Here is a 12,616-nt window from a genome sequence, read left to right as displayed (position 1 = left end):
ATGTCCTGTTTCACAGGTTTCACAACATAGTTTGGTTGAAATTTACAGAAGATGGGCTCTTTGCCTCTTTCCTTAGCTTATAAAATCTTTCTTACCTAAACGTGTGATCTTCAAAGGTAATCTGACGTTTACTGGTGATGATTTATTAGGCTATAGTTATGCTCTCATGTTTTACTGTAATTGCCGTTCATTACGACAAAATGTTACATGGGGAAAAGTGTATTTTTGTGAAATACTTGGGTTAACTCACTGACAAACTTTGGCGCCTTGTTTTTTTGTTTTGTTTTTATTTTACGTCATTCATTGATAGTGGGGGAAAATACTTGCATGATATGACGATAGTCCCAACAATAATTTCACTACCTACTAACATTTTATGAAATCGGCTAGCAGCAATTAAATCTCAACTAGGTATGGAATAAATTCAAAGAATGCTTGGTGTGAATGCTTGGTTTTGATTGATTGAAATATTTATTAACAGTTTGCAGAATTACAGTACATTTCAAGCACAAACTCAATACAAAGACTGTTAACTGTGAGTGGACGACCCAATTAAGCATTACACTTGTTTACAAGAGGGTCCACTCCACCATGTTCAATTCATCAAAACATTTAGAGACGTACAAATAGACACTTCTATATAGTCAAAGAACAGAACAGGAATTCATCATAAAGGAGGTAAAAAGGGAAAAAAACATATACAGTCAGGGGAAAAGGGGTGGGGGGATTCAGATTTTACGGGGGCCAGTTTCGAATTGCAGCTGTCCGTAGGTGCCCTTTGAGAGCGGTTTTGAAGGAGTCAAGGGATTTGCATGTCTTAATGACAGTTGGTAGGGCGTTCCACATTTTGGTGGCATAGGAGCGAAATCAATTTAGTCCCTTGTTTGTGCCGAATCTGGGTTGTACATGGTTCTTTGCACTCCCTCTGGTGTTGTGGGTGTGGACTTCGTTAACATTAAGGAAGTATCTTCTAGACAGGTACATGGGTATCTTGGTGGTGTATCGAATCTTGTGGACCAGACCCATTGCAAGATGCTGTACTCTGTCGTTGACCCTAAGCCATTCCAGCCTGTCAAAGTGGGCAGGGGTGAGGTGGGTTCGGGGGGTGAGGCCAAGTAGGAGCCTGACCAGTTTGTTTTGGGAAGTCTGGAGCCTAGTTTTAAGGCCCTTTGAGATGCTGTGGTACCAGGAGGTGCATGCATAGTCAAAGAAACCTTGTACGAGGGCTCCTGTTAAGGTCTTCAAGGTGTTTTTGTTGACCAGTGAGGAGATCCTGTAAAGGAATCTTTGTTCTTTGGTTGACTTTTTTTATTACGTTGGTGGTCATTTTATCACCGGAAAGATTAGCCTCCAGGATGGAACCTAGGTATAGGTAATTTCATCTTTACATGTGATAACATTGTCACCCACCAAGAAGCCATTTGCCTTGCTGAGATTACTATTAGATCCAAAGAGAATGGATTCAGTTTGTGTAAAGATAGTTTGTTATGGTGGTGGCCAGCATTTTGATCAATGCTGGTTTATTACATTAGCAGGTGAATCCAAATACGGTGCTTAATAACAACTTAATTAAACATAGTAACAGATAAATATGTACAGTTGATTTGTGTTTCCCACTTTCTTGCTGGACTCCACATTTTACTCTCTCTCTGTGTGTGTGTGTGTGTGTGTGTGTGTGTGTGTGTGGGTATGCACGTTTGTGTGTGCGCGTGCGTGCGTGTGATTCAACTTAATATGATATATACCTGTAGCTATTGTTGTATTTAAGTCTATAGCACAATTAGTGCGCTAAGTGCAGTGATTGATGGTAAGAAACACTGAATAACCATTTTTGCCAGAGCAACTACTGTATAGTAACTTAGTAAGCAAGTTGGCTGGGGTTGTGCACATGCATGCAGTAATGGTGGCAGTAATAGAAGAATCATGTTCAGGTGGAGTACATCTCTATTAAAAGCGGAGGATGGCCCCTGAGACCCAGGGAGTGGTGCGAGCTGCTCAGGCCTGGCTGAAGACCTCATGGCATGTCCAGGTACCCTATGCTTGGCTGGAGGCCTGTGTGGAGTGGCTGCAGGAGGAGGGAGGCGGCCGTCTCTCACAGCAACAAATTAACCAACAGGTAACAAGGATGGATGCTTAATAATACATGGGGTGCGTTCGGAAATGCGCACCGGGAATGTGGTCAGTTTGTTGAGTGTGGTTGGCGTTGACGTCACAGAGTGCGTTCAGTGTGCTTTATTTACGAACGACCACAGCTGTGACGCATTCACACCGGACAACCCCAGGTTCAGGGTAGGGTCGCTCAGTGCAGGCACTCGGCACACCCGGTGTGCAGCGCACTGGATTTTCGACCGACAATGCACCGAGTGCAGTAGTGCACTGAATAAACGAACGACAAGAGAGAGCACACCAGTGCCGTTCAGGGCGCATTTCCGAACGCACCCATGAAGTCATGGCTGGACCTGGAAGATGGGGACAAAGTATCACAATTTATTTTTACCAAATACCATAATATCAGTATTGTGGCATGGGGCTGACTATTGGTGGCGCTTTCACAAAAATATATTTACTCTATATTAGATATTTTATGAATTACTCATCATGAATGCCTATATAATTAATAACTAAGTGGGTATTAAAGTCAAATAAACAGTTGGTTAAGGTGAGAAAATTGCACTACTTTTCTGTAAAGCAATTTCTTTAAAACCAGTAAAAGACAACACTTATGTGCCATATATGGGCATAAAATGGACAAGAACTAACACAGATCTCCATATGGGCATAAAGGAGACGAGGACTGTCAGATCCTGAGATCCATTTATGGGCATGCCCAAGGACTTACAGATACGTTTAGCGGCCCGAACTCAAGATGTGAGGCCCTCTAGTATACAATAGGCCTACATAAGATATCCACTTTTTCTTTTCCCTTCCTGAAAATAACAAAAACGTTATTAACCGACTTTTTTACACCTGTGTAAACCTGTGCTGTGGCAATGAAGATGATTCTGATACTCCACTACATTTAATAAATGTACTTTTGACTCAACTACATTTCTATGAAGGTTGTTGTTATTTGTTGTTTTTAGCATAGCTTTGAAGTCAGCTGTAGATTTATTTATTTATTTATTTATTGGCCTCACGTTGCGTTCCTGACAGGAGGAAACCACTCACAGTAAACCATGAATATCTTAAAAGCTCTCAACTGAAATGATTTTCTCGGCAGTAGGTGGTAATGGTGATGGAGGTGTGGACATTTCTACGTCTTACCTGGCTGTAATCATCCTGTCACTCAAATTAAACATAGCGCTACCTACCTCTGACTGCTGCTTGTGAAAGGCTTTTTAGTGCAGCTGGATTGATCTTCAGCTCAAGAAGGGTAAAATCAATTAATACAACTTTAAGATTTTACTGAAGTTAAATGTGGACGTTTGAATAAATTTGACCAGGCTGAGAATTCTCACCTATCACCACGGTTTCACATTATTTGATATGCACAGTACAGTTTAAGTAATTCCCAACAAATTTACTGCAAAAACTGTATGCATCCATCCATCCATCTTTAACCGCTTATCCGTAGTCGGGTCGCAGGGGCAACATCGCCAACAGAGAGCTCCATCTGTGCCTTGGTCTGTCCCGAGGTCTCCTCCCAGTGGGACGTGCATCGAGGACCTACCTAGGGAGACACTCGAGAGGCATCCTAACCAGATGCCCGAGCCACCTAAGCTGGCTCCTTTCCAGGCGAAGAAGCAGTGGCTCTACTCCAAGTCTCCCTCGCGTGACTGAACTTCCCACCCTATCTCTAAGGGAGATGCCAGCCACCCGTCGGAGAAAACTCATTTTGGACGCTTGTATTCGTGACCCTATTCTTTCGGTCAACTGTAGGCAACCCTTTGCAAATTATAAATGCATAAAACTGAGTGCCTGCCAGTTTTGTTGATTTGGTTGCATTGCATTCAATGGGGAATATTTTGTAGCATAATAGTTCTACAAGCAAGTCAGTGAATTCACTAGGTGGTTTCAGAGAGTTAGGGTTCTGCAAAAGCTTTGTTAAAACAATGTGTTAATATTAAGAATCAGAATAAGCTTTATTGTCACGTGACATGACAGGTTTACTTTACAGGTAGGTATTTGTTTCCGTACAAGCTCTATCAATTTGTAGTTTTCCAGGAGGAAAGGGAAGAATAGAAATAGGAAGAACAAGGAATCCGATCATAAGGAGAGCAGACATAATGAGAAATTTGAGAATAGTCCAAAATGTACTTTTGAATAGTATACTTTTCTATTTTTGAGAGGCGCTAGCCCCTCCTGTATACAGGTTTAATTGTTTTTAGTTCAATGTTTGTTTTAAAAACGCCATTGACACTGAACGTCAAACATTAAATGCCATTAACAATAAAGAGAATTTAATGTTTGTTTTGTCACCATTTGTTTTACATCACCATTATATCACCTAATCATAGCAACATGAGTTAGACTTTAATATATTAGCGCCCCTCACTTCACACTCTAAAATCTGACTGCAAATTTCATTTGTAGTGTAGGGTTATCTATTTTCAACAAATGTGTTGAGATGTTCAGATGTTTTAGTTTTTTTGCAGGCTAAATAACCTCACACCATTTTACATTGAGCTAATGACCTAATGACATTGTATTCACACCATGAATACATGATATTAAGCCTAGAGACTGTCATAGTTAGTATTGTATGCATTTAATTGGGTTAATTACACTTGCGTTGTAAAGCAGCAAAACCTAGCAGACAGACAGTAGAATGTTTTTGAAAGCCGTAATTGCAGACGACCACCATATATTGTTTGTGTACCTCCTTTAGGTGTTGGACCAGTGGCTGTTGGCAGACCTGAAGGTCTTGGGCCATGGTGTCCTTCCTGATGGACTGGCCCAGGCCCACGAGCTCAATGGCACCTTTTGTGTCCAGGTGGGTGCATCATATCATCGCTGTTGGGCAACAACCGTGTATGTCGAATGTCCAAAGCTGTTAGGAAATGTAAAAAAAAAAGGCATTATCAGGAAGATGTAAAGACAAAATGTATAATGTAAATAAAGATGTGGTTTAAATGTAGCTTTGTATGGTTCGTTAGTAGACTACCTGGTTGGAGCACCTAAGATAGGAATGGGAAGCTCTATTTATGGCTGGCATGTCAGGTTTGAGTTGGGTAGTTATACCTTGCCAAATATTAACTGGCAAAGTAACTCCAAATATATAAGAATAAGAAAGCACATTCGCATTAAATGACAACCCGGTTTCACCAATATAAATGATATTAGTCAATGTAATATGAGAGTATTTTGGATAATACATATTTAATCCACTGAGCAATTTAGTGAAGATATACTGTTTCTCAACAATATTTGGAGTTACATGGCAATGAAGGAACTACACAACCCAAATTGATACCAAAGTTTAATATTATTAATAATTAAATATGCAGGGACTATCCTCAATAACTGAAAGTATTCCCAATTATGTTTTAGGTTGACTCATTACTGGACATCAGTCAGCCAGCCTATGGTCAGCTGCAGAAATGGAGGGGCGCAGACTGTGCAAATGAAGATGTATCTGCTGTCACTCAGATCACCCAAAAGCCCTGGGAGGTCAAAACGACCCGCATGCTCCTGCTACAGGTCCGGTGCAAGCTAGTGAACAATAGAGCCCGACCAATGCCAGATCTTTGGGTCCGATCCTAATTTTGGAGACTCCTAGACCCAAGTTTTGACTGATATTTGGTCAAAATTGCAAAGAATTTCTAATCAATTTGAATAACTTGCATTTGATTATAGTGAATTATTCTGGTTCTCTAATTTGATTATAATTATTTTGGTTATCTTATCTACTGCTAACATGAGTGAGTTTGCTCCAGTTATGTTATGTTATGCATTAAGGCTGAATGGTGCTTCTACAGTTTTGGTTTAGACTCTGAGGACAGAAGGCAGACCACTGACAGTTACATCTGTTATGCAGGTGACAGATGGAGTCCAGAGCTTAGAGGCCATGGAGTACCAGCCTATCCCTGCACTCAGCACTGCACTCAGGTCTGTCAAATGGACCCCCTTCACTCAAAAAACATGTTTTGATTACAATTACTTTAACTCCACTTGGAGGAATGAGTTTGACTATACAGGTTGTTACATGTGAGACCTTGCCACTGGAGTGCCCTTCACACATCCTTCCACAATATTGTTTTCTCCAGGATGTTTGGGGAAGACTTGGCCTGTGATTGGCTGAGATGCAGGGAAGGGAGCACAATGTTTCGCTTCACATGATAAACGATTCCATGCAAACGGTGTGCTCGACAACATGCAAGGGCATCGGCTGCTTGGCGGGCAATCACTCCTGGCTTGCACGGGTGCATCTCACGAGCAGGCGGCAAGCATGCCATCAAGAAAATGAAGCCAATAGATTATAGAAGTCCTGACACCACTCCCACTATCCCTGGGTTACGGGCATGGCATTATTCTTTTGTATTGGAATCTCCATAGGCACGTCATATAAGAAAATAAACAAACTATACAGTTGATTTTGTCAGGCATGTGACTCTGTCGTTTATGATATTGAGTTACATTTCATAACGTCTGTGTTTGGAGAAAAACTAAATTTGTCTTACTCTTTGGAAATGTCAGTACTTTTCCAACGTCAGTTGATGCTTCATTTCAACTGAAGGACGCATATACTATGAAATCCTGCCTCTCGTGTCCGTCACATGTCCATGTTGGCGCGCCAGCACAGGAACGCATCTGTCTTAATCGGGTAGTTATTCATCAGCGGATCATTTTGCACTGGGACATAGACGACATCGCCAGGGGCCCTTCCCCATATACAGTATGGGAATGTCAATATATGACCATATTGTGACAGTCTCGTGATAACTGTGGTTGCCGCAACGCAACCACAGTTTTTAGGATCTGAATACTACAGCTTACTACAACATTTCAAAATATTTCAAACATTTCAAATAAATTAATCTACGTCATATACGTCATATGGGACCATATAAATCCGCTTAATTTGAAACAGCGATACAGCCTACCTTTCCTCCAACATCTAGGCCTGGGGTGAAGCTCCAGCTAAAGGGACAGATGGTGTGTAGACTGGGAGTGTTGCTGCTGGCTCCAGGTAATGTGGAGGTCCTGGGAGGAGAGGTAGAGGACATGGTGGACAGGAACAGCCAGGTAAGCTAAATTTCTCTTGAAATGAAAATGTGAATTACACATGCATTAAAGTTCTCAGTCGCCACGACTGATTGTACTCATTTGGATTCCATAGAAGCCCAGCATGTCTTCTATGGAAGCATGTTGGACAGAGAAAATAGCTAAGAATAACCCATAATAGCCCAATAACCCTCTCAATGCGAGCTTGTAGATGGGCTATTTTTGATACAGGTTTAATGTTTTTAGTTCAATGTTTGTTTTAAAAACGCCATTGACAATGAAGGGAAAATTTACATCATCTTGTCCCTAAACACAAACATTAAATGCCATTAACAATAAAGAGAATTTAATGTTTGTTTTGCCCGATTCTACAAACGCCTTCTAAATCAGTGGATCTCACACTTTCAAGATTTTTCAAAAATGTTTAAAAATAGCAGAAACATAGTCAACGCTAAAATCTAAAATGACAAGATGCTCTCCCGGTTTTAATGCGAAGACGCATACTTTAATTTTAGAATTACAGTGGCACCTGAAACTCTGCGTGGAGGAGTTTGAGTCTTGATTCATCATCTGGCCATTTAGGCTCTGCATGTGTGATTATACTGCTCTGTATTGCTTTATTTCTGTTCTTACATCACCTGAGGTGAGGATAAAAACAATGCGGGCTTTGGTTCTTGATCATTGGCAATGTCTGTTTTTTTCCCACGCAGGGAAGGATGCTGTGCAGGGCCCTGGGTCTGCCTGAAGAAGCGCCACAGAGTGAGGCAGAGCAGGAAATCCCGGCAGAACCAGACCAAAGTATGGCAAAGCTGGCGCTTGTGTGGTTTTGTTGTTGCTTCAACTATGTGGTTGTCATCAGCAAGGATAATGATAGGGTGGGCCGCGGCATGCACTTCATCTAGCTGGCAGCTGTTTGATTGGGGAAGAAAGAAGCCATTGCAATGTTCTTGTTAACACTGAATCAATTCGAAATACATGTTCTGAATTAACTGTCAGATAATTACACACCTCCACACATGATAAATATGAACAAATCAGTTTGTTCTGTCCTGAGTTTTTCCGTATTGTCAAAGCAATTAAACCAAACCCATTTGAAATTATTTAATTGTCATTACATTGTTTGGATGGGACTATCTGAATTCAACTGAAATACCTGTAAGATAATTACACACATCCGGGCTCCGCATATGATGAATATGAACAAAAAAGTTTGTTCTAAGTTGTGTCCACATTGTCAAAGTAATTTAAACAAATCAATTTTTTTGAATTGATCTTTATCGTCATCAGAGTCAACTCAAGTCAATTAAACTGACTGATGGTCATGGTCGGTGTTGTAGGTAACCAGGAAATGGATGACTTGGGTGTAGATGACCAGGAGTTGTTGGCCAGCCTGGAAGCCCAGGAGGAGAGGGGAGGAGCCTTCAATGGGCCTATTGTGGAAAGTGGCTATGGGACTCTCAGTGAAGCCTCCACTGTATCTTCTGTCAGGAGCCACTCTTCCACGGCCTCATCCAGGTGGGTGGCACTGGTTACTGAAGTGACACCATAACATTGTGCTAATTGTTAGATGAGTCATTTGAATTGAATTAACTCATAAAAGTAAAATATGAAATGCTAGCATTTCTAGCTGCAGCATAATGGAGAAGCATGTTTCCGTGTTGAGTTCGTCTGGAAAGTAGAAGGAGGAAACAAGGACATTGTCTTAATACTGTACTGGAAGCATGCTTCATCAATGGGGAGTCATTCAAACAGTTAATGAGTTAGTCACTTACTCAAACCCTTAGATCTCTATTCTCTATATATGGAGCCTACCTGTTCTGACATTCCATATGTTATCCATCCCCACCCATCCTTCCTCTTCGATGTCTCCTTTTTGACTGATATCTCAACAGCCAACCTCCGCTGCCACCCTTAGATCTCCATGTATGGAGTTGACCTGTTCTGACATTCCATATGTTGATCTGACCTCATCAAACCCTGTACACTCAAGACACGCTCCATATATGGCCAGTACAGATTTCATTCCATATGTTGATCTGACCCCCCATGCCAAAGCGCCAGCCCAGCAGTTTTCCGTCACCCAGGCGGATGCGTGCACGTGACCTTGAGGTTGCTTCTTGCCCTTAGGGCGTCTAACTGGTATTATATACTATATTTTATTATTATTTATATGTATTAATACCCTTTGCATCTTTTTGTAGTGCTCTTACCCTTTACCAAAAACCTATCTAGCGTCTAATGACCCATAGACAGTGCTGTTAAAAAAACTGCTGTTATTATATTATATTATTATTGAAACTTCCTTATTCTCTTACAGAACTGGGTTGATTCAAAGCAACAGAAGTGGTTCCACCCAGAGTCATCACTGGGTAAACGAACAAGGGGATTCAGCTCTTGTTACTCCAGTCTCTTCTACCTCCTCGACTCACCACAGGATGACAGATCAGGATATGGCAGATGAATATTTCCCAGATGAAGACTTCGATGACCTCCCCTTGGATGAGCTTGACAGTGTAATATTTCAGGAAAGTGCAGACAGCATCCCACAGTCTGACAGAAGTCACAGGAGCAATAGTAATAGTAGCAGTAGTGTAACAGCAAATCCCAACAGCTTTGACAGTGCAACAACACCACCGACTGATCGGTTTGACAGAACATCACAACAGACAGTGAATCGTTCTGGATTACAGCTTGGCGTTGGCAACCCCACATTTACCAAGAAAGACAAAGAAAGAGACAGTCAGAGCTTTGGTAGGAAAGCTAGAGGCCAGCAAGAGGCAAATAATTCCAAGCCCTTCTCTTTGCAGCCATCACATGGTGGCCGCCATATTGTGATTGATGATGAGGGGGATGATTTTATGGATGAGGACATAGATTCCTGCTTTCTTAATGTAGAAGAAAGTAATACAGTGCAATCTAAGTTTGAGTGTGCTCAAAATACAGCTCATGAAATTGAACTTGTTTCTACAACGGCAAGGGAAGAGAACCTTTCCACGGCTCTCACCCTAACCTCACCACCGTTCAGCTATCTATGCCTTCTCCAGAAGCGTTTGGCCACGCCACATACCCAAGCCACAGAGATCCGTGTCAAAGCCTTCATCGTGACTCTCCTTGGGAAACTGACCGTTACTGGTGGTCAGTGGCAGATTTGTGTCACCATATCTGATGGTACTGGTTACTTAGACGTGGTGCTGTCGGACAAGGTTTTGGCAGGCTTGTTGGGTTTCACCGTGGCCGAGAAGGGGGCTCTGAAGCGGGACCCGACGCGAAGAGCAGAGCTGGATGCTGGAATGAAAAGGTGCCAGGAGGAGCTGGTGGATATGTGCTGTGTTATGACAATTGTAGTTGATCCACAGGGAAGTAAAGCTGTGGTAACCAGGGCAGAACCAGTTACTGAGGAAGACCTCCAGGCACTACAGCAGAGGGTAGGAAATAAAAAGTAAAAATGTAGGATAATATTTGGAGAGTTATTGATACTGAGATATTGAGATTGATATACAGATTGATACTGATATGTTTAATTCTGTTAGCACCATTCTGCTGCTGTGTCAAACTTCCGAACCCATCAGTTATTTCACTAATAAACATTAATGATACTTCCCACAAACTAAAGGCCATAATATAATATTATGTTGTGTTACAAATTCGTTTTTAGTATTTTTATGGGTTAGATTTGTGGCAGATTTCTGTTTGCATATTTGAAAGATCATTTTAATTTGTCCTGTACAACTACAAATTGCCTTTGCAAAAGTACATACACAATGCAATTCTATTCTATGCAGTGCACTTTGTAAGTGGGAGAAGTTGATTTTTTTTTATTTTTTTTGTAAAAACAAACAAATCTCTGTTTACAGTATACTAGAAGGTTTGGTACTAACTGGAGCAATGATAAAAGTGCATGTGTATGTATGGGGGGGGGTTATGATGAGGATGAAAGGAAAGGAAGAGAGATTTCATCCTCTGATTGTTGTAATGAATTGCTGGCCTTTGCATTCATTGAATACATCCATTGCTCGTGATTGAAAGTTGATTGAATGTCCAAGGGCAATGTGGGTCTTTAATAAACTCCCACAGAAGAGAATGAGAAAAAAAGAAGATAAAGGAGAGGCCATGAGCTTCTATTATTTCTATTCATTACAGAATGCATTTGTTTTGTCTATAATGAATATATTTGTATCATCGTACCCCAGAGATCGCATACCACATTATTTTGGGGGTCTTTATTGAAGTTGTAATCAAACTATTGCAGAGCTTTTACATTTTTTAATCAATAAATGTAACTTGAAACAAGCACTTTCTTCTAATATCACCTTTGTCTATTTGTCCCATAATGACTCCTCTCATTGCCTGTGACACGTATCAGTTATATATTATTCTAGTCATTTATAGCCCTCGTTCCCATGATGTGAAAACAAAGATCCACACTTCTATGTAGATAACAAGGCATTTTCCTCAAGACGTCACCACTGTTTTTACCTAACCAAGAAGCCAGATATGTAAGTGGCCTTGTTATAGGCTTGTTATAGAACTCTGTTCAGAATTCAAGTCTTGAAATATATAAAAAGATATTGCAAAGACAAATACAAGTTGTACAACTTGAACATGCTATTTTTTGTTAGATTCAACAATATATAGTCTACTGCAAACATAATATTTAGTTTGATGCATGGAAATGTAATGCCAAACAAATAAGCCAACACAACTGAGTCTTAAAATATAGGGACAGACTTGCTTTACTCTAATGAAGAACAAAACGGTATTCACAAAAACATGTGTGTGTGTGTGTGTGTGTGTGTGTGTGTGTGTGTGTGAGAGAGAGTGTGTGCAAGGGCGCGTGCGTGTTGCATGCATGTGACTCATTGCTATGCCACTCTGTGCACTTACATTCAGATGGCTGGTCTCAGCTCATTAAGGCCTAATCGGGTTGAACAGCTAAATCAGAGCCCTGCTACGCATGTAGTTATCCTGTTATGTGTTAATGAGGGTGGCTATGATGGAAGGAGGAAACGGGAGCAGGGGGTAAAAAAGGAGAGTGGCAACTGGCAACCCATCGGGAAGTGGAGTAGAGTGATATAAATGGTTGGAGAGTAAAACAGGAAGTGTGGTAGAGGTAGTTGAAACTGGCATACTGTGACCCAAACTGCCCATATATTTCAGTGGCAATAAAGTGGTCATACCCACAAAGGAGGTGGATCCTGTCATGGTCTTCAATGTCTACCTGGCAGGGTATACATACAGAAATAAATGTGGGTGGGGTTAAAGGAGAAAAGGTAATTGGGACAAATGGAGGTCAGGGTTAGGTTAATTCTTATAGATTTGCAAGATATATTGCTTACCAGTATATATGAAATGTAAAAAAGTACTATGTAAAAAAATATTTGAAGTTTGAGTGGAATTTTATATAAAACTAACTTACTACCTAACCCTATAACTCAATGGAAAGGACCAACCA

At 41.0% G+C, this 12,616-nt stretch overlaps 1 protein-coding gene across 2 annotated transcripts; it reads left to right on the top strand.

Annotated features, from left to right (window-relative positions):
- Positions 1–65: 65 nt before the first annotated feature.
- Positions 66–11,454, top strand: rmi1 (RMI1, RecQ mediated genome instability 1, homolog). 2 transcript variants are annotated; one of them, XM_083783193.1, is made up of 9 exons: positions 66–116; positions 1,932–2,116; positions 4,829–4,933; positions 5,491–5,640; positions 5,978–6,048; positions 7,062–7,185; positions 7,875–7,962; positions 8,502–8,679; positions 9,482–11,454. In XM_083783193.1, exons 2-9 carry the CDS (start codon positions 1,961–1,963, stop codon positions 10,605–10,607), a joined length of 1,998 nt encoding a protein of 665 aa, XP_083639319.1. In that variant the 5' UTR covers positions 66–116; positions 1,932–1,960; the 3' UTR covers positions 10,608–11,454. The 2 variants fall into 2 exon arrangements, with proteins under 2 accessions (XP_083639319.1, XP_083639320.1); XM_083783194.1 differs by lacking the exon at positions 5,491–5,640.
- Positions 11,455–12,616: the final 1,162 nt, after the last annotated feature.

The sequence above is a fragment of the Protomyctophum parallelum genome (assembly GCF_964188405.1).
Source record: "Protomyctophum parallelum genome assembly, chromosome: 15".
Lineage (NCBI taxonomy): Eukaryota > Metazoa > Chordata > Actinopteri > Myctophiformes > Myctophidae > Protomyctophum > Protomyctophum parallelum.
This window is presented reverse-complemented; position numbering and strand designations above follow the sequence as displayed.

What these genes read in the sequence shown, in the direction of transcription:
- rmi1 (XM_083783193.1), top strand. Translation starts at nt 1,961, where the DNA reads ATGGCCCCTGAGACCCAGGGAGTGGTGCGAGCTGCTCAGGCCTGGCTG. An exon ending in CCCGCATGCTCCTGCTACAG is followed by an intron (nt 5,641 to 5,977) that starts GTCCGGTGCAAG and finishes TCTGTTATGCAG; the next exon opens with GTGACAGATGGAGTCCAGAG. An exon ending in TGGTGGACAGGAACAGCCAG is followed by an intron (nt 7,186 to 7,874) that starts GTAAGCTAAATT and finishes TTTCCCACGCAG; the next exon opens with GGAAGGATGCTGTGCAGGGC.